The following is a 24,840-nucleotide window of genomic DNA, read 5'->3' on the forward strand; positions in this document are numbered from 1 at the left end:
TGGGTTAGAAGAAGCCTACATAACCAACCCATAAAGTAAAATGCAACATTCATTTATGGCCAGCTATGTAAAGTCTAACATTGATTTATCCTGGAATAAATGTCGTTCAATTGGAAATATAAATGTTTTTCTTCTTTTAATGCCTCTTAAGGGCAAAGCAATCTAAAAGTAACCAAAAGTAATCAGATTACAATAATGAGTTTGGTAATCCAAATGTTAAATTACTGATTACAATTTTGGACAGGTAACTAGTAACTGTAACAAATTACATTTAGAAAGTAACCTACCCAACCCTGCCTCCCAACACACACGCACACACACACACACACAAGAAAGGCATTGCACTGGACTTGCGTATGTAACATTAAAAACTTGAAACTTGAAACACACCACACACACTCTTACTAAAAAGGGGTCCAAAAGGGTTCTCTGGCTGTCTCCATAGGATAAACCTTTTTGGTTCAGGTAGAACCCTTTTAGTTTCCATGATGTAGAACCCTCTGTGGAAAGGGTTCTACATGGAACCAAAAAGTGTTTTACCTGGAACCTAAAGGGTTCTACATGGAACCAAAAGTGTTCTTCGGCTGTCCCCATAGGAGAACCTTTTTAGGTTCTAGATAGCACCTTTTTTTTGGACAAGTGCACCTCCCCATCCTTTACCTCGCTGTCAATCAACATTGTCTCATCTAGCAGGTGGGCTCTTTACCTGTCAGAGTAAGACCGTCCCAGTCTCGCTCCTCTAACTCTACTAGACATCATCAGCTCCACTGCTACTTTTAAAGGCCTGAGTCCCATTGACAGTCTAATCACATCCTATCACAACATCAACACTACCACATGACATAAAACACTATTTCTGGCATTCTGGACTATTTTCTCTCTTCTCTCCTCTCTCTTTTTAGCTCTCTCTCTCTCTGTGTAGCTCTCTCTCTCTCTTTAGCTCTATCTCTATATAGCTTGTGCTCTCCCCTCTCTGTCTCTCTCTCTCTGTAGCTCTGTCTAGCTCTGTCTCTCTCTACACACATTGCACACATAAAGTCTGCAGTGAATTTTAAATAGAGGCTTGACTTCCATTAGAATTTCCTTTAGAAACTAATTTCTGGAGGAATTGGAAGCGAGCCCTTCTCCCAAAGGGGAAGCCTGTTCAAAGTGTGTTTGAGGCCACGAGAGGAGAGGAGACAGTGATGAGACAGAAGTCAAAACATGGTGGTGTGTGGAGAGAGAGAGAGAGAGAGAGAGAGAGAGAGAGAGAGAGAGAGAGAGAGAGAGAGAGAGAGAGAGAGAGAGAGAGAGAGAGAGAGAGAGAGAGAGAGAGACAGAGAGAGAGAGAGAGAGAGAGAGATGAGAGAGAGAGAGAGATAGAGATAAATAGAAGGAGAGAGAGAGAGATAGGCGAGAGAGAGAAATATGAGAGAGAGAGAGAGAGAGAGAGCGAGAGAGAGAGAGAGAGAGAGAGAGAGAGAGAGAAGAGAGAGAAAAGAGAGGGGAGAGCTTTGAAACCGATACAGAGGAAGACCGAGGGAAAGACAAAAGAGAGAGGATAATGCAACACTTGCAATTTCGTTTCCTCTGCTTTTCCCCTTCCTCCTACATAGTATCCATTCCCCCTTTCCATCTGCCTCAATTGATATAGCATCTCATTTTTACCAGCATACAGATAGCTAAATGTGCAAATTCATCCGTTTGCTAGGTACATCGGCCACCTGGGCCCTTTTTCCCAAAGCATCTTAAGGCTAAGTTCATCGCTAGAACCTTTGTAGGAGTAACATTAAATCTCAGAGCTGTTTCCCAAATTAGGGCTGTTGTGGTCATGACATTTTGTCAGCCGGTGATTGTCATGCAAATAACTGCCGGTCTCACAGTAATTGACCGTTATTTAACAAACACGTTTAACATCTCCGGCTTCCATGCATAGCCTAAAGCCAACCTCTGGACATCTACATTTAAAAAAGTATAATACATTCATTTAATATAGCCTACAGCATCACAATAAGTTTATTATTTATTTTAGGCAGGTCTAAAGAAAATGTAGCCTATTTCAGAAGAACAGAATAGCATATTCTGAGTTGTCCTTATGTTAGGCCCTGATCTGGCTATAAGAACAATACAATTGAATATAGCTGAATAAAATAGAAAGGATATTTTTCCCCCAAACGATTTCCGAGGGAATGAGCACATACGGCTATTCTGTGTTGAGCGGTTAACAAAGAAACAGGTCCTCCTATATGCTTAATTTAGAGTTATTTATGCAACTTTAGTTGTGATACAAATGTTGGGCTGTATGTTTTGATTTTTAACACATTCTAAGGCTGCATGATGCAACTAATGATTTGAAAAAAGTTGCATGAAAGGGAAGCGCACTGCTGTGTTTCTTGCGCAGGCTGCACACACTTCATCAGTCTCTCATTCACAGTTTGACAAGGAATTGATAATATTCTCACTTTTCTATATGTGTGGAATAATTTTTTTATTTAGAATGGCCCACAAAAAAAACATGTCATCCATAGCCTGCGCTCGAATAGCGAAGGGAGGTTATGTGCAGTTATGTTTTTAATATGCCAGGTAGGCTACACCGTTTGTAAAGCAGATTAATGTGCTTAATCTTTTAAGAATTTAGCAATAAATATAGCAGCACGAGAAAGCTGGGATCCACTTTTAAATAGTGGCCAGTCAAAACTCTGTTTTCACACGCGATTGCGCAATGACTGAGTTTATACTGTAAGGACATGTTTCACTAGGCTCTGTAGGCTATGGGCTCTCCAACAATGTTCCAGAGGTCTTGGGCCTATAGGCTACATTTGGAGTTATTTGGCCACTTTAGTTGCGATACAAACCTTATCAAAACATTAAGGCCTATGTGCTAGGCTACATGATGCATACGACTATGATTTGAAAAAGTGCTGTTTCTTGCCTTAGACAGCACACACTGGGCATCATTCACAAGTTATAATATTCTCACCATTCAGACTATTCTCAATGTAATGTTGTCTTTAAATATACTAAATAATATGTGTGAAATTAGTTTTGATTTAGAATGGGACATTATCATGCACCTGTCGGAATAGCAAATGGAGGACGCTTTTCCCGCGATTCGTTTTCATGCCGGCCAGGTGGGCTACTCCGGTTGTAAAGAGAAGCAATGTGCTTAATATATGGAAAGTTGAGAAATAAATATAGTAGGCCTATAGAAAGCTGATGGGATCCTCCTCTTTTTAATAGAGGCCATCAAATCTCTTTTCTCTCACGCAATTGCATAGCATAGCCTATAGAAATGTTGCGCAACAGGAACCCTCATTTAATTCCATGCATGAACCAGTTATGAGGAGCTGGCTCTCGCTGCGCAACAGGTGATCCTATTCCGCTCAAACTCTGAACGCCAGGGCTCATGAATTGATTAGACTGCATTTGCATTGATGTCAGTGTGATTAGAGGGACAATAGTGCTGAGCACCGGCCATTAGAGACTGGCCGTTAGCAAATTTGGTAGGCTACTAATGACTATCAGAGGTATCAGAGCGCAGTTTTGGAGAAACCTAATTACCACGACTCAACGGTTAGATGCATTCCGTCACTTTATATCAAATCTAATTGTATTGGTCACATACACATATTTAGCAGATGTTATTGCAGGTATAGTGAAATGCTTGTGTTCCTAGCTCCAACACGACTCTGGTTTCTCTTCATTACGCACAAGCCTTTCACCACCGATAACTTCTCAACAAAGTGGACAACAAATACGAAGTTACCAATGTCTTTGCATTGCTACACACAAGCGAAGGATAAAAAGATGCTTCAAATGAAAACCCGAGATGACTGCATCACGGTTTTCAATCAATTTAGTTTTATTTGGCTATTTGGCTACTGTCTGCTATTTTTTGGCCTCAATATATTTCATGATGTGTAGCCTACCGTGCACAATGAGCATTATTATAAGGTAAGCATTTGAATAAGCTGCCTCAATATTTGCAGCCATAGGTGATAATATGTTTTCATTACGGGACATAACAGTGTCAAGTGCATTCTCACATCTTGTTTGAAGTCTCAGAGAGAGAAAGACAGAGAGGGAGGGACGGAGGAGGATAGGAGGAAGGGAGAAGGAGAAGGGAGGGAAAGGAGGAGGGAGAGAAGAGGGATGTTTTCCCCCCAGCATTTTTCACAGAACATTTATTCCAATAAACTGACATTGTTTTTCCTTCGATGATAGAACAGACCAGAGCCTTCTATCTGAATAATTAGAAGCTTCTGGAACACTTTCAGAAAGCTCAGTCAGACTCTAGAATGGAAGTGGTCTGAGCTGCAGAACAACCACTGAGTTGCAGTCATATACAAACATATTTAGCCCTTTTTGTGTTTACATACATCATTGGTTGCAGTTACATTCACTCTCAGATCGCTCCGATAGATTCCATAAAATGTAGAATTTAGAGAAAAGTAGAATTCCATGGTGTTTTGTCCCAACCTGTAAACCCAAAGGTCATGCTGTTCTTAAACCCTGTAGAGCAGGGGTAGGCAACCCTGTTCCTGGAGTACCGCAGGTACTGCAGGATTTTGTTCCAACTAGGCACCACACCTGACCAACTGAGATAATTGATCAGTTCAGTGATTGACTAAATTCAACACACTTCGTCTTCCAGATCGGTTAAATCAAAAACATGAAGTGCTTTCGGCACTCCAGGACCAGGGTTGCTTACCCATGCTGTAGAGGAATCAAGAAGGCTCCTTACCTTGCCACAAATTACAGAAGCGAGAAGGAAGGAAGAAAAGAGAGGAGGAAGAGATTAAGAGAAAGAAGAGAATGGGTCACATTGGTTAATACCCATTAAGGTGGTCACTTACATTCCTGTAAATAGCAGAACCTACAGGAAGAAGCAAGGATGGAGGCTGATTTGTAAAAGCCTTTGTCTGTCTGTCTTGTGCCTGTCCGTCTTGTGCCAGTCTGTCTATGTCTGTAAGCACTCGGATGAAGGCGTCAAGGCAGAATCATGTTGGTTTTTCATAATAAGAAGAAACATTTCAATGAACTTCTATTTCCCTCTAGAGAGGCTAACTGTATTGTGGATCCTGTGTGTCTCTGTCCCTGTCTCTCTAGTGTAATCTAGTGAAGGAGAGTAGATCTAATGTAGAGAGACAGACAGGCCAGTATGAAGTTGCAATATTTGATCAGTCTTGTGGAGACAGAGACAGAGGGAAGTGGAGAGGACAGCAGCGCTGATTGCATCAGCTCTATCCCTACGCTATAAACAGTATAAACGTTCAATTGAATAGTTAGCCAATGCTAGTATTGCTGAACATACAGTACAATAACATACAATAACAATGTACTTAGAAGACTGATGGAACCAGATCTTTCCCTACACTAGACTGTGTAGTGGTTATTCTATTGCATTTTTACTCATCAATTGTGGTGAAATTACACACTCAACTACTGGCAAACTATTGTCCTTCTGTTGTTATGTCATCCACAAATGTTGGAATGTTACAGGTATAAAAACTATTTTTGATGAGAAGCCCCAACCTTGCATCTTTCACAGTGTTAACCATGCATCATATCCCCGTAACCCCCCGTGTTAGAATGCATGCACCAGTCCAGCGCCCCATGCAGCATTCACCGACAGCACATGGGCTGTTCCATCCTTAAAATGATAGGGGGGTAAACTTTCCAGTGTTATTAACAGACAGCGCAAAATTGAGAAAAGAGGTAGAGCAGGGGAACAAGGAAGGAAATAGAGGTATTAGATGAAAAGAGGCAAATGAAGATGGGATTGAAGCAGTGTGGAACGGTGGGTTAGAAGAAAAAGTAATGAGAGAGAAAGGGAGATCAGAGAGGGAGAACAAGGACAGGTCTTGTTGGCTCAGGCATGCTCCAATGTGCTGCTATGTGCAGTGAAGGAATGGAGAGATGGAGCAGAAGGGAATGGAGAGCAGCTGAGTGGAGAGAAAGAGTCCGGGTGGCTATCGAGGTGTGGCGATGGAAGTGGCATGCTCTGAACACCCCATGCCAGGAGGAAAGGAGAGAGGGAGGGAGGAGGTCAAGAGGGCAAGAAGGGAAAGGGAAAGAGGGAGGGTGGGAGTGAGGAGGCTAGCACCCCCAGGTGTGCCAGGCTACCTTGTTCCACCAGCCCAGTGGTGGTGCCCGCTGCCGCGGATGCAGCTGCCGCTGCGGCAGTGATGCTGATCGGAGCGGTGGAGCGACAGCCGACTGTTAGTGTCCCACACACACAGTCACCACAGAGAAAGAGGGGGGGGAAGAGTAGCAAGAAGGGAAGAGGAGAGGAGAGAAGGAGGTTGGAGGGTAGAGGGAAGAGGGCAGAGAAGAGAGGAAAAAATGGAGAGGGAAACAAATATGGTTCATTAGTCCAAAATAGAGGTGAATTAATAGAGCACGCAGAGAAACACAATCCAACACAATATTTTCATGAAACAAATTACATAAGACAACATAAGTTGTCCAACATCTCCCAATGTAGGGTATTTTCCTCCATACAACACACTGAAATAAAGCATCAATGGAGTTCAATGGGGAGTCACTATTAGGAGTGAACAGAGCTAGTGATACATCTGACACCATCATCCAATACCCAACTGGAACAGTTCATGACGGTTAGAAGGAGATGTCAAGGATACTGAAGCCTTTCTCTTTCACTTCTCTTGTTGGCCCCTCTCTCTTTCCATCCCTGCTAACACCCCCTCCCATCTCTCCTCTCATTCTCACTTTTGCATCCTACTCTATCTCTTAAATCACTCTCCACCCTCTCCCTTATCTACAGATATAGGATCTTAATTTGAGCCAGGTTGCTACAGCGGGGAAATAAATCCTGCAGCAACAAGAAATGTGAATTATTATGTAGACTATACTTAATGGACATTTTTGTAGTGGTTGATGCATTTTTCGTAAGGGAAAATCAAGTCTGAAATGTCAAAGTTGAAATTACAAACTTCAGAAGCCTTTTTAAACCTGAAATACACTACAAGTGTTACATTTCCTGCATTGCAGGAAAGTTCTCCAGCAACAGGGTGATCAAATTAAGATCCTACATCTGTATCTCCCCCTTTCTTTCTTGTCTCCTCTCCTTATCACTCACATCTCCCTTTCGTATTCCTTCCCCTCATCCATCATTCTCCCCTCCTCTTTCTACCTCATCCATCAACCCTCTCCCCTTGCTCTCCCTCATCCATCTCTCTCTCTCTCATCCATCCATCTCTCTCTCTGTCGCTCTCTCTCATATCCATCTCTTCTCTGTGATTCATCCCTGGATGACCTCACTCTAATAATGGCTCCTCTTCCTGAGGAGATGAGGGTGTTGGAATGGGGATGCGGCGGACAGGTGTGTGTGTGTGTGTGAGTGTGTGTGGGAGTGTGTGTGCATGCTTGTGTCTGTACGTGCATGTGTGTGTGTGTGTGTGTGTGTGTGTGTGTGGATAAAGTCGGGGGAGGACCTCAGATCATTTGACAATTGAAGGTCTGCTGTTACGATCAGAGTGACTCATGTTCACTGAAACACCAACCTCCCAGACAGACAGACAGACAGACACAGGCACACACACACACGTGCTTACACACACGCAGTACACACACACTGCTGATTGTGTAGCATAGGAAAATGAGTTATATACTGTTGAAAGTGCACATATTTGCTACATTTGCTACCGGACTCAACTTCTCATCTCCAAATAGCTGACACATTGTGTGCATCTCATCAGTGGCCTTTTACCCCTTGACTTTAGGGAGGGTTAGCTGATCCTGGATCTGTGCCTAAGATTAACTTCTAGCCAGAGCCCCAAACCTTGGCAGGTTCCACACGATGTAAAGAGTAGGTGTGTGTGTTGATGCAACACTTACCAGAGAAGTTCCGTGAAACCAGCATAGCCGTGAGAACGGCCCCCTGAGATAGGAGAAGAAGAGAGAAGAGGGGAGAGGTGGTCAGCCCAAGACTGCTTTGATATGACAGAGTCATGGCAACAACAGGCCACACTTCAGATTATAATATCATGCTAATCTTTTCCATTCGTTCGAGATTTAGGCAAATAGCTAGTTTCAAGTTGTAATGTCACTTGACCAAATACAGTGAAATGTCTTTCTTACAAGCTTTAAACCCAACAATGCAGTAATTAATATCAATGTAGCTAAATAGCTATATAACAGGTTATAGCTATATCTATAGAACAGGTGGCATGGAATCATCTTGACTTAAGAAAACTTTTGAGGTCTGAAAACCCCTCACAAATGAATTGAAACAGACACAGAATACCAAAGTGATCCACTGACCTTGAGTTTCCTCCTGGCGTTGAATTTCTTCAGGCACTCCACAGTCTCTTGTCTGTGCATCATGGATGCCACTGTAGAACGTTGCTGTGTGTGAGAGAGAGAGAGAGAGAGAGAGAGAGAGAGAGAGAGAGAGAGAGAGAGAGAGAGAGAGAGAGAGAGAGAGAGAGAGAGAGAGAGAGAGAGAGAGAGAGAGAGAGAGAGAGAGAGAGAGAGAGAGAGAGAGAGAGAGAGAGAGAGAGAGAGAGAGAGAGAAAATAAACAAAGAGGAAATGTAAGTCACATGAGTCAAAAGTCACAGAGATATAGTTAGATCTTTGCGCCTTTGTGTGTATGTATATGAGTGGGTGTTTATCTCTCCTGGATATATTACAATACATAGTGACATGTGTACTTACGCAGACCCATGGGTGTTTGAGGGCCTCCTGAGCGGTGATCCTCTTGGCAGGATTGATGGTCAACATCTGGTTAATCAGGTTCTTAGCCTCTGGAGTGACTGTGTCCCACTCTGGGGAGGGAAACTACACACATGCACACGCACAGAGACATACACACACACACACACACACACAAACACGCACACAGACATACACACACACAGACACACACACAAACACACACACAGGCTTGATCAGGTTCTAGGCTTCTGGACTCTCCATTTGTCTATATGATTCTCTATCATTGAAAAGTATGACAGATGTAATCAATACAATTCTATCAGCAATGTTTCAAATATTCCACCGCTCTGAACAGGTCCCAGGTAAGTGCACTTGCTGGCCAATCCATTACATTGAATGATCAATTATACCAGGATACCAGCCAGCTGAATACTCTCAGTAAATAAACTGGGTAGTCCTCTCTATATAAGACTGTGTATATAGATGTGGTGTCAAAGTGTACTATCTGTTTACTATCACACCCGCCTTACTAAGATATCCTATATAAATAACGTATTAACAAATAAATATATAACATTGGGATGAGACAGCAATGTGTCTTTTGATAATAGGTGTTGGGCTGTTAAACGTCATCATAGCTCAATGACATAATCTCCCTGAGATTCTTTCCTAAAATGGGACTAATGTGCCCAAGGTAGGCACTTCCCCGCTCCTCTAAAATATGAATGAGGTGATTTAGTTACTTCTAAAAAAGAAACGGGGGGGGGGGGGGGGGGGGGGGGGGGGTGAGGCACCGCAGGGAAGAGGGGAGAGGGGGAAAGGCGTACAAAAAGAGAAGGAAAGAAAAAGAAACGGAAAGAAAGAGAGGGCAAAGAGAGAGAACAGGAAAGCAAACAGAGAGCGGAAAGATGGAGAACGTTAAGTAGAGGAGAGGAGGAGAGGAGGACAAAGGAGGGGAGGAGGACAAAGGAGGGGAGGAGGACAAAGGAGGGGAGGAGGACACAGTGAAAGGAAAGGAGAGAAGAATAGAGTGGAGGATGAGGAGAATAGAGAAAAGGGAGAGAAGACAAGAGAAGAGAGGAGAGGACAGCAGGCCTGGTCCGATCCTGTATAACTCACATCGTATGCCCCTGCTTTTATCTGTTGGTACAGTTTGTGCTGGTCCTCGTCCCAGAAGGGAGGGTAGCCCACCAGCAGGATATACAGAATCACCCCTGAGAAAGAGAGAGAGAGAGAGATAGATAGAGGGAGAGAGAGAGAGAGAGAACGAAAACGAGTGAGAGAGAAACCGAGAGAGCGTGAGAGACAGAGAGAGCAAGAGAGAGAGAGAAAGAGAGAGAGATTGAAAACGAGAGAGAGAGAAACCCACAGAATCAGCATTTTTTTAATGAATATTTACTTTGTGCTTTTGTGTCCAAGCATTTGTGTCTGGGTGTGAAGGCATTCATGTGTGTATCATTTTTGTGTGTGCGTCTTTCTGTGTGCCCAAAAGAGTGTGTGTGTGTGTGTGTAAATGTGTGAGATGCTCACCGCACGCCCAGATGTCCACAGGTTTGCCATATGCCTCCTTTCTCAGTACCTCAGGGGACAGGTATCCCGGTGTGCCAGCAAATCCTGCAGCACGACAATACACACACGCACGCACGCACACATACACGCACGCACACACACAAACACACAAATACAAACACAATTCCTTACTCCAAGCTTAACACGTCACCCCTAGTGGGATGAATAAAGGTTGGAAACAGTAAACAGTTGGTATAGTAAACAGTCAGAACCACAGATCTTGGATCAGAATGTAGTGTAGAGTCAAAACGTACCAAACCAGGCTTGCTGATCCCCCTGTACCTCGATGGCCAGGCCAAAGTCAGCCAGCTTGACGGCAGCATTCTTGCATTTGCTGGCCAGGAGCAGATTCTCTGGCTAGGGGGAGGGGGGGGGGAGGAGAGGGGCGCTAAGGTTAATCCTGCTTTGAACTATAAGAGAAGGGAGGAGGGACAGACATACAAACACTCTTGTGTTTGTAACAGTAACGGCCATACAGTATATTTGCACACATACACAAACAGTAACAGAAAACATACATAGATGTAGCACATGAAAACACACACACTCACACACCAGAACACCTATAGTTTGCTCTGGGCTGTGGTTTAGGCTATAGTGGTTTGGGCTGTGGTGAGGGGAGCTGGTGGTGAGGGGAGCTGGTGGTGCCCCCCCCTCTCTCTCTGTGTCCCAGATAGAACAGCCTCATTACTCTCTGTCAGAGGGTGACTCTAATAATGGGCTGCTATCCCCACTGGACCTCTCTCTCTCTCTCTCTCTCGCTCTCTCGCTCTCTCTCTCTCACACACTGCAAGGCTACTGTATTGTAGACCTACCTAACATCACTCAACACAATAGAAATGTGTCACCCCTATCCCCTTCCCCTAGTTCCCATTGCTCGGATGTTTGCAGATCTGAAGGGACTGAATAGGTATAAGGCAATATGGTGATGGTTCTACCTAGACTTCCAATGTGCAAAGGATGACTTCTGGCATATTTACTTCACATAGATAGTGCCTTCAGATCTGCCTTTGTACCTTTTGCTCTCTCACATACTATTACGTTCCCTCGCAAACACACACACCTGTAGAGAGTGTGTGAGGTATAAACACTGTGTTAACAGTGCCACTGCTGACCCTGCATTGCAGTAGCTCATGTCATTGCAGCCTGTCTTCCTCTTTATGTCTCATTACTACACCACCTCTCCCCTCCTTTATCCCTCCCTCTCTACCTCCCACCCTCCCACTCTCTACCCCTCTCTCCCTCATCTCACCTTCATCCCTCCCACTCTCTACCCCTCTCTCCCTCATCTCACCTTCATCCCTCCCTCTCTCTACCCCTCTCTCCCTCATCTCACCTTCATCCCTCCCTCTCTCTACCCCTCTCTCCCTCATCTCACCTTCATCCCTCCCACTCTCTACCCCTCATCTCACCTTCATCCCTCCCTCTCTCTACCCCTCTCTCCCTCATCTCACCTTCATCCCTCCCTCTCTCTACCCCTCTCTCCCTCATCTCACCTTCATCCCTCCCTCTCTCTACCCCTCTCTCCCTCATCTCACCTTCATCGCTCCCTCTCTCTACCTCTCTTCCTAACTTGTTTGGAGCCGTAAGAATACTGACTTTATGGCAGAGATGCATATAACAACAAAGCTTGGGCTCTGCGCTGCTCGGAAGCAGAGGAGAGAGAGAGAACAGAAGGAGGGAGAAAGAAAAAGGGAGTGAAAGAGAAAGACAGGGAAAGAGATAGAAGAGAGAAAGAGAGCGAGTGAGAGAAGGGAGAGTGAGAGAGAAAAAGCAAAATAGAGAGTGAAGAAGAGAGGGAAGACAGAGAAAAAGAGTGAAGAAGAGAGGAAAGACAGAGAAAGAGAGGGAAGAAGAGAGGGAAGACAGAGAAAGAGAGCGAGGGCAAGTGAGAATGAAAGAGAGAGGAACTGTAATCCTGAGGCGGTTACCTTACTTGGTGTCATCTCCCCCTCAGCCATATCATATGATTCAAGGTTTACTCATGTGTATGGAGAAAGTTAAAACTTGCCAACACTGCAGCGCTAGGATAATCCCTGCTATGATTGTGGGTGGAATTTATATTAACCGCAAGCTTCCAATAAATAGGTTTCCATATCCAGGCACACAATGTCCAGGCCACACGCACAAACACACAGAAATTCACCACACGCAGACAGACAGACACAGAGACAGACAGACAACATCTTTCTCTGCACATCGCATAATAGCAGCCCTCTGCAGTAACACACAAATCTAGGTCCTTCCCTCCACACACACACACACGCACACACAAACACACACAATAAAGTGGGTTAGGTGAAGGAGTGCAAAAGCGAGTGTGTGTGTGAGAGAGAGAGCGAGAGAGAGAGAGTGTGAGTGAGTGTGAGTGAGTGTGAGTGTGTGAGAGAGAGAGAGAGAGAAAGAGAGAGAGAGAGAGAGAGAGAGAGAGAGAGAGAGAGAGAGAGAGAGAGAGAGAGAGAGAGAGAGAGAGAGAGAGAGAGAGAGAGATTGCTGCGCTGGAGAGCAGTGAGGGCCTGTGTGTGGGTGTTTCGGATGGAACGATTCCCAGCTCTCTCTCTCGCTCTCTCACTCTCTCTCTCTTTCTCTTCCGTCGTCTTTCCTTTCGCAGGAGCAGAGTGGGTGCTGCTGCAGCATTCCACACAGGGCTCGATCTGCTCAGATTCCTTCTGAGGAAGTGGAGAGAGAGACGAGATGCAGCCAGACAGACAGACAGGCAGGCAGGCCTCCATTGAAATGGCACTCCAGTTGTGAAACCAGAGACTGGATTAAGTCAATTAGCCTAATTTTGGGACTTTAGAAGAAGCATATCAACAGAACTGTGTGCTTTCTTTGTAGTCCTGCTTAACTTTTCACACTGATCAATTATTCATAACTGTCTAGTGGTCCCCACTTGATTTGTTATTTGCTGTATCGCTCTTCCAAGACGGGAGTGTTCTTCTCGCCATTCAGACACTCTCAGACGTTGTCCTTAGTCATCACACTATGACCTATTGGGTGAATTGCCCCAGTACTGCGGACTGTAACCTGATAGGTGTGGCAGCTAAATAAAGAAATAGCCACAACAGTTCTGATAAACACAACACTACTTCAAGAGGAATGCTGCCACTGCCCAGAGGCCTGGGCCTGCCACTGGCATTAGCATAAAGGACAATTCCACAGAACCCAACATTCATTTACATTGTGATGCAGTTGCGACCACAAGTCACACAAAACTCAAATTTGGATGAGACTGACTTTATGACCAAAATTATCCTATTTACACTTTGTAGTCAATTATGACAGTAGAATAAATGTTTCTGACTCATATCGATACCACAGGCTGTTTTCTAAATGAGAAGTTGTTTTTTTAAGGTAGTTGCTCTTTAACAATTTCCATTGAACATTTTACAAAAACACATTTACTTAAAGAACAGTGCAGATGCACTTCTGATACCAAACTTTCCATCTGTGGTCCTCTGTAGCTCAGCTGGTAGAGCACGGCGCTTGTAACGCTAAGGTAGTGGGTTCGATCCCCGGGACCACCCATACACAAAAAATGTATGCACGCATGACTGTAAGTCGCTTTGGATAAAAGCGTCTGCTAAATGGCATATTATTATTATTATTATTATTATTATTATTATCTGCACTGTTCTTTAAGTAAATGTGTTTTTGTAAAGACAATCAGCAGAAATTGTTAAAAGTAGTCCTTGTGCAAAGAGTTGAATGGTTTGTTTAACGTTGCATCATTGGTTTTTGTTTGACATACATTTATGAGTTAAAAATCAGAGTCTCAGCATGACTCTGTTACTGTGGAATTGCCCATAGACTACAGCGGCAGACTAGCATCATGCAAAACAAGGCATAGTTATAATAATGATATAATAATAGTTATAATAACACACAAGCTCACAGACCCGCAAACGTACACACAGACACACAGGATAGGACAGAACAGGAAAGGACTGCACCGACCGCAAGCCAATCACAGTAGACTCAGTAAACCACTGGAAGCTATACAATTCCATTGGAAGCACCTTAGAGACAAATAAATTGGACAAAGCGATTGCCCTTTAGAAATCTGTAGGCTATTGGGAATCATAATAGCATGGGGCTAACTTTAATACAGCAGCCTAGGCTGAGGAGTAGGAGAGACAAACCCTGTTCCAAGAGAGGGCTGGCATAGTATAGCATAGCATAGCATAGTTTAGCGAGGCATAGCATGGCATAGCCTAGCATAGCATAGAAGAGCCATGCATACTGGCATTCTCCACAGACTAGGATAGGTGCTGTTTCAACAAGAGGACAGGAGAGAGAGGGTCTGCATTTGGCAAGAGTGAAAGGTGCTGTTTCAACAACAGGAGAGAGATAGGGGAGCAGCATTTGGCAAGACACAACCAGAGAGGCCAAAGGTCACAGAACACATGGTGCAGAGAGAGATGGTGCTAAAGCAGGTAGGGATTCTGACCTGAAAACAGCAGACTGACCATGGCCAACTGACTGCTTTTGATTGCTTTTAATATGCAAACTAATGGGTAGGCCTGACAACCTACAGCATAACGGAAGAGACTAAATACTTATCTAAAGCTACAATCCACAAACAGTGATGCTGGAAAATTTCACTTACACCAACACACAAATAGAGGATAGATACACCTATACACATACCAACACCACACACTGGACACACACTGAAGGGGCAACAGTTACACACACGCACACATACACATTGGACACACACACCCAAGGGACAACATACAGGCAGCAAGGTGATACCTGTCACTCACCTTCAGGTCTCGGTGCACCACGCCCATTTGATGGCAGTGTAGCACCGCCTCCAGGATCTGCTGGATGCAATGACTGCATGCAAACACCAGGGGGCGCATGTTAGTCTGAACAGCATAGCTACAATCCCGTGCACAGGCCAGGGGGGGGGGGGGAAGGGGGAGGTAGGGGTGAAGGTAGTGGGGGAGGAGGGGGTGGGGGGACTTCTATCACACAGACACACCTTCTTGCCTGACTGTCACCGGCCTCGCCCAACCCATGGCCAAGTTAATCGCCCAATGGTTTGGCGATGGAATACCCAACAAGTGTGACCAATTATCTAAAGGATTAGCTACCAATTAGGTGACCAATAATCTAAAATAATTGTATAGATGTGAGCAATATGGTGGTGCCTTGTGGATTGGAGTTCCCACCATATAGCTGGTCTTCACCCATCCAATAAATTACAGATCAATGGTCAACTGTCAAGTATAAAGGAGGAGGCAACATCAAATGTATGATGATTTTATGAGAAGGTATGAACATTTAATTGAATGTTTGGCTATTTGGGTCCATGATCTTGGTCCATGAGCAGGACTGGGTTGGACCTGACAGGCAAAGCTGTGGGTCCTATGGGTAAGAATATATTATAGATTCTAGAGTCGATTCTATTGGGACATTCTATTCTTCCATAGATGGTATAGAGGTGTATACTCATAAAGTGAGTACACACTGTTTTCAACAGAACACTGTATTCCATGGTTGGCTGCAGGCGAATTCTAAATCACCCATTTTACTATATAAATTGAGAAGCGACTAGGGAAGAGGATGAGGTAAGGGACTGGGTGAGTAACTTTCTATCCCGCAGCTAAAAACAAACATTGAAAAGGCTCTCTTCAGACCAACAGCATACCTACTTGTGTACCTATCCAGCCTTTGCTGACACAACCTGTCACCATGGTGTCTATTTCAGATACAGAGCCCAGACGGGCCTGCTGTTGTTATGATGAGGTTTGGACTATGCACAGACTGGCATATATACACTGCTCAAAAAAATTAAGGGAACACTTAAACAACACATCCTAGATCTGAATGAATGAAATAATCTTATTAAATACTTTTTTCTTTACATAGTTGAATGTGCTGACAACAAAATCACACAAAAATTATCAATGGAAATCAAATGTATCAACCCATGGAGGTCTGGATTTGGAGTCACCCTCAAAATTAAAGTGGAAAACCACACTACAGGCTGATCCAACTTTGATGTAATGTCCTTAAAACAAGTCAAAATGAGGCTCAGTAGTGTGTGTGGCCTCCACGTGCCTGTATGACCTCCCTACAATGCCTGGGCATGCTCCTGATGAGGTGGCGGATGGTCTCCTGAGGGATCTCCTCCCAGACCTGGACTAAAGCATCCGCCAACTCCTGGACAGTCTGTGGTGCAACGTGGCGTTGGTGGATGGAGCGAGACATGATGTCCCAGATGTGCTCAATTGGATTCAGGTCTGGGGAACGGGCGGGCCAGTCCATAGCATCAATGCCTTCCTCTTGCAGGAACTGCTGACACACTCCAGCCACATGAGGTCTAGCATTGTCTTGCATTAGGAGGAACCCAGGGCCAACCGCACCAGCATATGGTCTCACAAGGGGTTTGAGGATCTCATCTCGGTACCTAATGGCAGTCAGGCTACCTCTGGCGAGCACATGGAGGGCTGTGCGGCCCCCCAAAGAAATGCCACCCCACACCATGACTGACCCACCGCCAAACCGGTCATGCTGGAGGATGTTGCAGGCAGCAGAACGTTCTCCACGGCGTCTCCAGACTCTGTCACGTCTGTCACATGTGCTCAGTGTGAACCTGCTTTCATCTGTGAAGAGCACAGGGCGCCAGTGGCGAATTTGCCAATCTTGGTGTTCTCTGGCAAATGCCAAACGTCCTGCACGGTGTTGGGCTGTAAGCACAACCCCCACCTGTGGACGTCGGGCCCTCATACCACCCTCATGGAGTCTGTTTCTGACGGTTTGAGCAGACACATGCACATTTGTGGCCTGCTGGAGGTCATTTTGCAGGGCTCTGGCAGTGCTCTTCCTGCTCCTCCTTGCACAAAGGCGGAGGTAGCGGTCCTGCTGCTGGGTTGTTGCCCTCCTATGGCCTCCTCCACGTCTCCTGATGTACTGGCCTGTCTCCTGGTAGCGCCTCCATGCTCTGGACACCACGCTGACAGACACAGCAAACCTTCTTGCCACAGCTCGCATTGATGTGCCATCCTGGATGAGCTGCACTACCTGAGCCACTTGTGTGGGTTGCAGACTCCGTCTCATGCTACCACTAGAGTGAAAGCACCGCCAGCATTCAAAAGTGACCAAAACATCAGCCAGGAAGCATAGGAACTGAGAAGTGGTCTTTGGTCACCACCTGCAGAACCACTTCTTTATTGGGGGTGTCTTGCTAATTGCCTATAATTTCCACCTGTTGTCTATTCCATTTGCACAACAGCATGTGAAATTTATTGTCAATCAGTGTTGCTTCCTAAGTGGACAGTTTGATTTCACAGAAGTGTGATTGACTTGGAGTTACATTGTGTTGTTTAAGTGTTCCCTTATTTTGTTGAGCAGTGTATATGTGGGGAGGAGATAGATACATGGTAGGAGGCCAGGTACATGTGTGTATAGATAGGTAGCATGTATATTGTCATGCACACGCGTATTGGGTTGGAGGGGCTGTGTGAGAGAGAGGGAGTGTGTTGAGATGCAGGTGTGTGTGTGTGTGTGAATGTACATGTGCATATGTGTGCACGTGTGTGTTTTGGGGGGGAAAGGGAGGGTAAAAAAGGTTCAGTGGTTGGTTGAGTTCTTTGTCTGTCAAGCAAAATGTCAAATAAAAGTAAAAACTACTTTAATTCTAAGAGCCAACTCTAAGTAAAACGATATGCAGTGTGTACTTATTTCAATTTATTGATGCAATATACTTATCTAGCAGTGCCATCTGCAGAAGACGTGTGTTGGAAATAGACTGCAGTAAATCATTATTTGTGTCTAAAATATACAATACATAGAATATTGACTTTCAGTATTCAATAAAGAAATCTAATACTGCCTATGAGATGTAATGACACCAAGAGAGAGAAAGAGAAGAGAGAGAAAGAAAGAGAGGAGAGAGAGGGAAGAGGAGAAGGAGAGAGAGCGAAAAGAGAGAGAGAGAGAGAGAGAGAGAGAGGAATACTAGAGCTTAAACAAGTGAGAAATAAAGTTAGAGAAAGCGAGAGAGAAAGCGAGAGAGGTAAGGAAAGAGAGGATATTATGGGAGCCTCTTGGTGTGAGCTAGCTATCTGATTGACTCCGGCTTGGACCGGCCTGGCAGTAAAGTTCAGGGCTATAAATTAGGATCCCTAGTCTTGTTTCTAAAGGTCTCTCAATGAATAAATACTAGCCAGGTCACATCCGCAGGCAGCACTGTGTGTGTGTGTGTGTCTGTGTGCGTGTGTGTGTGCGCGTGTGTCTGTGTGTGTGTGTGCGTGTATGTGTCTGTGTGTGTGTGTGTGCGTGTGTGTGTCTGTGTGTGTGTGTGCGTGTGTGTGTGTTAGGAAGGGAGGGTTAACTGGTTTGGTTTATGGGATGACATAGTGTGTGTGGGTGTGTATCTACGTATGTGACCCAAACCTCCCCCACTCTGTCAGCTGTTTAGCTCTGTGACCTACCGGGTGAAAAGTCTGTGTTTCACGGGGTGGGTGGGGGGGGGGGGGGGAGGGGTTGTGTATGCACACAGACAAAGATACCTACCTACCTACACCTCTGTCTCACACCAAGACAATATATATGACGTTATATATGACACTGTAGAGTACAGTATATAACATATGATATTGTTTTGATCACACACCACTTTTTTAAAATGTCAAATCCTTTTTATATCATCTGTAACCCTGGGTTAGCCTTGTCAAACTAAAGTGAAAAAGATCTCGTCCCTGCAATTCAAAAAAAGGGTTCGATGGATCAAAAACAACGACTTAACGTGGCTTTGGGGGGACGAGGGGAGGAGGAGGAGGGGAATAGAAGGGGAATCGAGGAATCGATGAAGATCTGAGTGAACAAGGGAAGGGTTTAGAGACCTGGGGCCTCATTTATAAACGCTGCGTGAGCACAAAATATGCGGCAAAACATGCGTGTGCCAGTTTTCATGCAAAAGTGTGGCCATGTGTACGCACAGGCAAAACAGTAGTCTAGTGGTAGCCTTGTGCAGGAATATATGATGACACTCTTATTCATAACAAAACACAGGTAGCTAAATATAATAAGATGCAATCATTTGCCGTTAGCGAGAAGAGCGAAAATCTATATATTTTATCTTTGCATTCTAAAATAATTAGAAAAAGGCATCTATTTCCTATTATCTATTTATTTCCATGATCATTGCAGAATAAAATCCTCACCGTTTCTGATGGTGATGGTTTCATACTTGCGAAATAGCCTACACCAGGCCTACAACAAGTTAGGATTCCATTCGTCCCTTCTCTCATTTAATTGGACCCATTTCACAGAAGTAAATAGATTAGCTTTTTCAAGTATTTTGCTCTATGCGATCCGTTCTGAAGCGCAGTTTAACCGACGGTTCACCTTTTCCATTGACGTTTGTAGGCTATGTCTGAATACTGTAATGTCAAATTTCTTGAGTAGACAATATTTCATTTCTAAACATAATACATAAATCATAACCATTGCAGAATAACGTATTACAACAAATTACCATGCGCATCTCTCATTTAATTGGGCCTATTAGATAAGCTATTATAATTTCAAGTTTTTGCTCTATGCATGCGAAAGGGAGCGCAGTTTATAACATACAGTAGAATTTAACAGGTGAACAGACATTTGATCTTTTGCATTGAAGCGTGTAGGCTACTGTACCACTGTAAGTAGGCCTACCACAGTTTAAAATTTTTTCAGAGTAGACAATGTTTTACAATTCACGGGCAGTGCAGCGTATTTAGGTGCGGGAACAAGTTAATGCAAAACATTATTGAATTCAAATATGTTTACAGCGCCACAATCATTTGCCAATTTTTTTTTGTCTTTCAGAAACATTCAGATACAACAAATGTCACTGAAAAAAAAAAAACATTCTGCCAACAAGACATTTGATCAAGTTTGTCATTGCTATTTAGATACTGTCTTGGCCTAATTCCAATACTTCCAAAGTATACAGCAAATAACGGCATTATTGTCACCATAAAAGGTGAAATGGCTGTTTTTCAGGCGGAGTTATAATGCTCGTTCACGCACGCACAGTTTTATGATAGGTCTGATTTATAATGGGAAACATGCGTATGTACGGCGTGCGCCAAGTTTATAAATATCAATATTTTTGTGCCTGCGCAGTCTTTTCAGACATGGCGCACGCAGATATTTAATGTAAAATCTACACAACGGTTATAAATGAGGCCCCTTCGCACTGCTGGGATATCTGAGTGTGATGAATTGGTGCGAGTCTCAAATGGCACCCTATTCCCTATATACTGTATTGCACTACTTTTGATCAAGGCCCATAAGGCTCTGGTCAAAAGTAGTGTAGTATAGAGGGAATAGGGTGCAATTTGGGACGCAGTCTTGGGAATGAGAAACGGTCCCTGAAGCCTGAGAAGCTGGACAAGTGCACTGGGGGGTGGGGGGTGGGTTGAGGGGGTTGAGGAGGATTGAGTCAAGAGGGGGAAGTCAGACAGTCAGTGCAACAAGAGCAGCATAGAAAGGGAAATGCAGGAACCTCGGATAGAATAAAATAAACAAGCACATCGAGACCCAACAGAGCAACAGACAGACTGACAGACGGACAGAAAAACACAGGAACAGACAGGCAGACTGAGACGGAGGGGGCGAGGGTGCAGGCAGAGGTGCAGGGGGTGGGGGTGGAGATGTCGGGCAGAGGAAGTGGGGACGAAGAGGAAGAGGAGTGCAGCTGGTCTCTACACATACTGACCTTCAGGTCCCTGTGCACTATGTCATGTTGGTGAATGTGATGAACACTGTCTAGAATCTGAGTGATACAGTGACTGTGAAGACAAAACAGAGAGGAGGAGAGGAGAAGAGGGAGAGATGGAGGAGAGGGAGAGATGGAGGGAGGCAAGGTGGAAGAAGAGAGGATGGGAGGGTGGAGGAGAGAAGTGGACAGGTGAAAATATTGGCACGTGAACATCATTTTGAAATGCAAGAAAAAAGAAAAGTGAAAAAAGAATGCACGTTTGATGTATAGAACAGAGGAGAAACGGAGGAGGGGAGATGGCAGATATGTTGGAGCCAGAAGGGTAGGGAGGGGAGGTGGAGATGGAGAGAGCGATAAGAGGAGAGGAAGTGAATGAATGCAGTGAGGGGTGAGGAGACAAAACCGTTTAAAACATGATGAGACACAAGACTACCAAAAACAGCACAGCCAGACGTGCTCACAACATAGAGAAAGAGAGAAGAGAGGGAGGAGAAAGAAAGGGAGGAGAGCAGAGAGAAGGGGGGGGGGGGGGGGGGTTGGAGGAGGAAGAAAAGGAGGGAAATAGCTTGATAAAAGAGAGAATAGAAGATGATAAAGGGCAAGAGAGGAGGGAGAGATAGGGAGAGTACGAGAGATTGACGTGAGAAAGTGAACAAGGCAGAGAAAAGAAAAGGAGAGAGAGAGATAGAGGAGAGTGTGTAATTGTTATGTCAACCAACGAGTGGATGGAAAAAATTGCGGTGTGTGTGCAGTGAAGGGGTTAATGTGCCTTGCCACTCGTGTGTGTGGGTGTGTGTGCGTGCGCTTGTGTGTGTGTGTGTGCGCTTGTGTGTGTGCGTGCGTGTGTGTCTGTGTGTGTGTGTGTGCAGTGAAGGAGTTAAATGTGCAGGATATAATGTGACTAATAGCAGAACAGGGAGACAGCCTGCAGGATGTGGGAGGACACACACACGCACACGCACACACACGCACACACACACGCACACACACACACGAAAATGCAGATACACACAGGCACACAAGTGGACATGGCAAGCATTCACATACTGTCAGTGGTGTAAAGTACTTAACTACTTTAATAGTTTGGAGGTATCTGTACTTTACTATTTATATGTTTGACAACTTTTACTTGTACTTCACTACATTTCTAAAGAAAATTATGTACTTTTTACTCCATACATTTTCCCTGACACCCAAAAGTACTATTTTAAATGCTTAGCAGGACCGGAAAAGGGTCCAATTCACGCACTTATCAAGAGAACATCCCTGGTCATCCCTACTGCTTTGTTTGTCCAAATATTTTTTGCTGTGTGGTTTGCTTCACATAAGGAATTCGAAATTATGATTTTTACTTTTGATACTTAAGTATATATGAGCAATTACATTTACTTTTGATACTTAAGTATATATAAAACCAAATACTTTTAGATTTTTTACTCAAGTAGTATTTTACTGGGTGACTTTCACTTTTACTTGAGTCTGACAATTGGGTACATTTTCCACAACTGCATACTGCACATATGGATGAAAGAGCAGACACACACTCACACAGGTATGGAGACAAACAGACTCACGCTGGATATATAGGGTGTTGGGTGGTCTGTGGTATAGCACTAGAAGTAGAAACTGGTGCAGTCTGCAAGTCTTTTTAGCTAACATTCCACTCCTTATACAGTGCCTTGCAAAAGTATTCATACCCCTTCGTGTTTTTCCTATTTTGTTGCATTACAACCTGTAATTTAAATGGATTTTTATTTGGATTTCATGTAATGGACATACACAAAATAGTCCAAATTGGTGAAGTGAAATGAAAAAAATAACTTGTTTCAAAAAATTATAAAAAATAAAGTGGTGTGTGCATATGTATTCACCCCCTTTGCAATGAAGCCCCTAAATAAGATCTGGTGGAACCAATTACCTTCAGAAGTCACATAATTAGTTAAATAAAGTCCACCTGTGTGCAATCTAAATGTCACATGATCTGTCACATGATCTCAGTATATATACCCCACCCCTTGTCCTTCTAGACCTGTCTGCTGCCTTTGATACTGTGAACCATCAGATCCTCCTCTCCACCCTCTCCGAGCTGGGCATCTCCGGCGCGGCTCACTCTTGGATTGCGTCCTACCTGACCGGTCGCTCCTACCAAGTGGCGTGGCGAGAAGCTGTCTCCGCACCACGTGCTCTCACCACTGGTGTCCCCCAGGGCTCAGTTCTAGGCCCTCTCCTATTCTCGCTATACACCAAGTCACTTGGCTCTGTCATATCCTCACATGGCCTCTCCTATCATTGCTACGCTGACGACACACAACTAATCTTCTCCTTTCCCCCTTCTGATAACCAGGTGGCGAATCGCATCTCTGCATGTCTGGCAGACATATCAGTATGGATGACGGATCACCACCTCAAGCTGAACCTTGGCAAGACGGAGCTGCTCTTCCTCCCGGGGAAGGACTGCCTGTTCCATGATCTCGCCATCACGGTTGACAACTCCGTTGTGTCCTCCTCCCAGAGTGCGAAGAGCCTTGGCGTGACCCTGGACAACACCCTGTCGTTCTCCGCTAACATCAAGGCGGTGACCCGATCCTGTAGGTTCATGCTCTACAACATTCGGAGAGTACGACCCTGCCTTACACAGGAAGCGGCACAGGTCCTAATCCAGGCACTTGTCATCTCCCGTCTGGATTACTGCAACTCGCTGTTGGCTGGGCTCCCTGCCTGTGCCATTAAACCCCTACAACTCATCCAGAATGCCGCAGCCCGTCTGTTGTTCAACCTTCCCAAGTTCTCTCACGTCACCCCCCTCCTCCGCACACTCCACTGGCTTCCAGTTGAAGCTCGCATCTGTTACAAGACCATGGTGCTTGCCTATGGAGCTGTGAGGGGAACGGCACCTCCATACCTTCAGGCTCTGATCAGTCCCTACACCCAAACGAGGGCATTGCGTTCATCCACCTCTGGCCTGCTGGCTCCCCTTCGTCTGCGGAAGCATAGTTCCCGCTCAGCCCAGTCAAAACTGTTCGCTGCTCTGGCACCCCAATGGTGGAACAAGCTCCCTCACGACGCCAGGACAGCGGAGTCACTCACCACCTTCCGGAGACATTTGAAACCCCACCTCTTTAAGGAATACCTGGGATAGGATAAAGTAATCCTTCTACCCCTCCCTTACCCCAACCCCACCCCCCCCCAAAAAATAAATAAAAAAATAAATAAAAAAATAAAAAAAAGTAAAAATTATTTTTAGATATAATAAAAGGATAAAAAAATACTAAATAAAATAAAAAATAAAAAACAAACACATTATAAAGTAGTTATCCCACTGGCTGTAAGGTGAATGCTCCAATTTGTAAGTCGCTCTGGATAAGAGCGTCTGCTAAATGACGTAAATGTAAATGTAAATGTTCTGAAAGGCCCCAGAGTCTGCAACACCACTAAGCAAGGGGCACCACCAAGCAAGCGGCACCATGAAGAACAAGGAGCTCTCCAAACAGGTCAGGGACAAAGTTGTGGAGAAGTACAGATCAGGGTTGGGTTATAAAAAAATATCCAGAAATTTTAACATCCCACAGAGCACCATTAAATCCATTATAAACAATGGAAAGAATATGGCACCACAACAAACCTGCCAAGAGAGGGCCGCCCACCAAAACTCACGGACCAGGCAAAGAGGGCATTAATCAGAGAGGCAACAAAAAGACCGAAGATAACCCTGATGGAGCTGCAAAGCTCCACAGCGGAGATTGAAGTATCTGTCCATAGGACCACTTTAAGCCGTACACTCCACAGAGCTGGGCTTTACGGAGGAGTGGCCAGAAAAAAGCCATTGCTTAAAGAAAAAAAGAAGCAAACACGTTTGGTGTTCGCCAAAAAGCATGTGGGAGACTCCCC

General features: G+C 44.6%; 1 protein-coding gene across 2 annotated transcripts in view; it reads right to left on the reverse strand.

The window, feature by feature from the left end:
* Window positions 1-24,840, reverse strand: part of LOC311141761 (calcium/calmodulin-dependent protein kinase type II subunit beta-like) — a 98,989-nt gene that overhangs the window by 44,944 nt on the left and 29,205 nt on the right. The window contains exons 6-13 of one of the 2 annotated variants that reach the window (XM_084177204.1): window positions 14,999-15,071; window positions 10,484-10,586; window positions 10,191-10,274; window positions 9,780-9,874; window positions 8,661-8,783; window positions 8,266-8,349; window positions 7,840-7,882; window positions 6,106-6,198 (exon numbers count right to left, since the gene is read on the reverse strand). In XM_084177204.1, the coding sequence (XP_084033330.1) occupies window positions 6,106-6,198; window positions 7,840-7,882; window positions 8,266-8,349; window positions 8,661-8,783; window positions 9,780-9,874; window positions 10,191-10,274; window positions 10,484-10,586; window positions 14,999-15,071 (698 nt within the window). Of the gene's footprint in view, window positions 1-6,105; window positions 6,199-7,839; window positions 7,883-8,265; window positions 8,350-8,660; window positions 8,784-9,779; window positions 9,875-10,190; window positions 10,275-10,483; window positions 10,587-14,998; window positions 15,072-20,949; window positions 21,023-24,840 lie in introns of both variants that reach the window. The other variant, XM_084177203.1, reaches the window with a different exon arrangement.

The sequence above is a fragment of the Coregonus lavaretus genome, assembly GCF_964263955.1.
Source record: "Coregonus lavaretus genome assembly, chromosome: 14".
Taxonomy (NCBI): Eukaryota; Metazoa; Chordata; class Actinopteri; order Salmoniformes; family Salmonidae; genus Coregonus; species Coregonus lavaretus.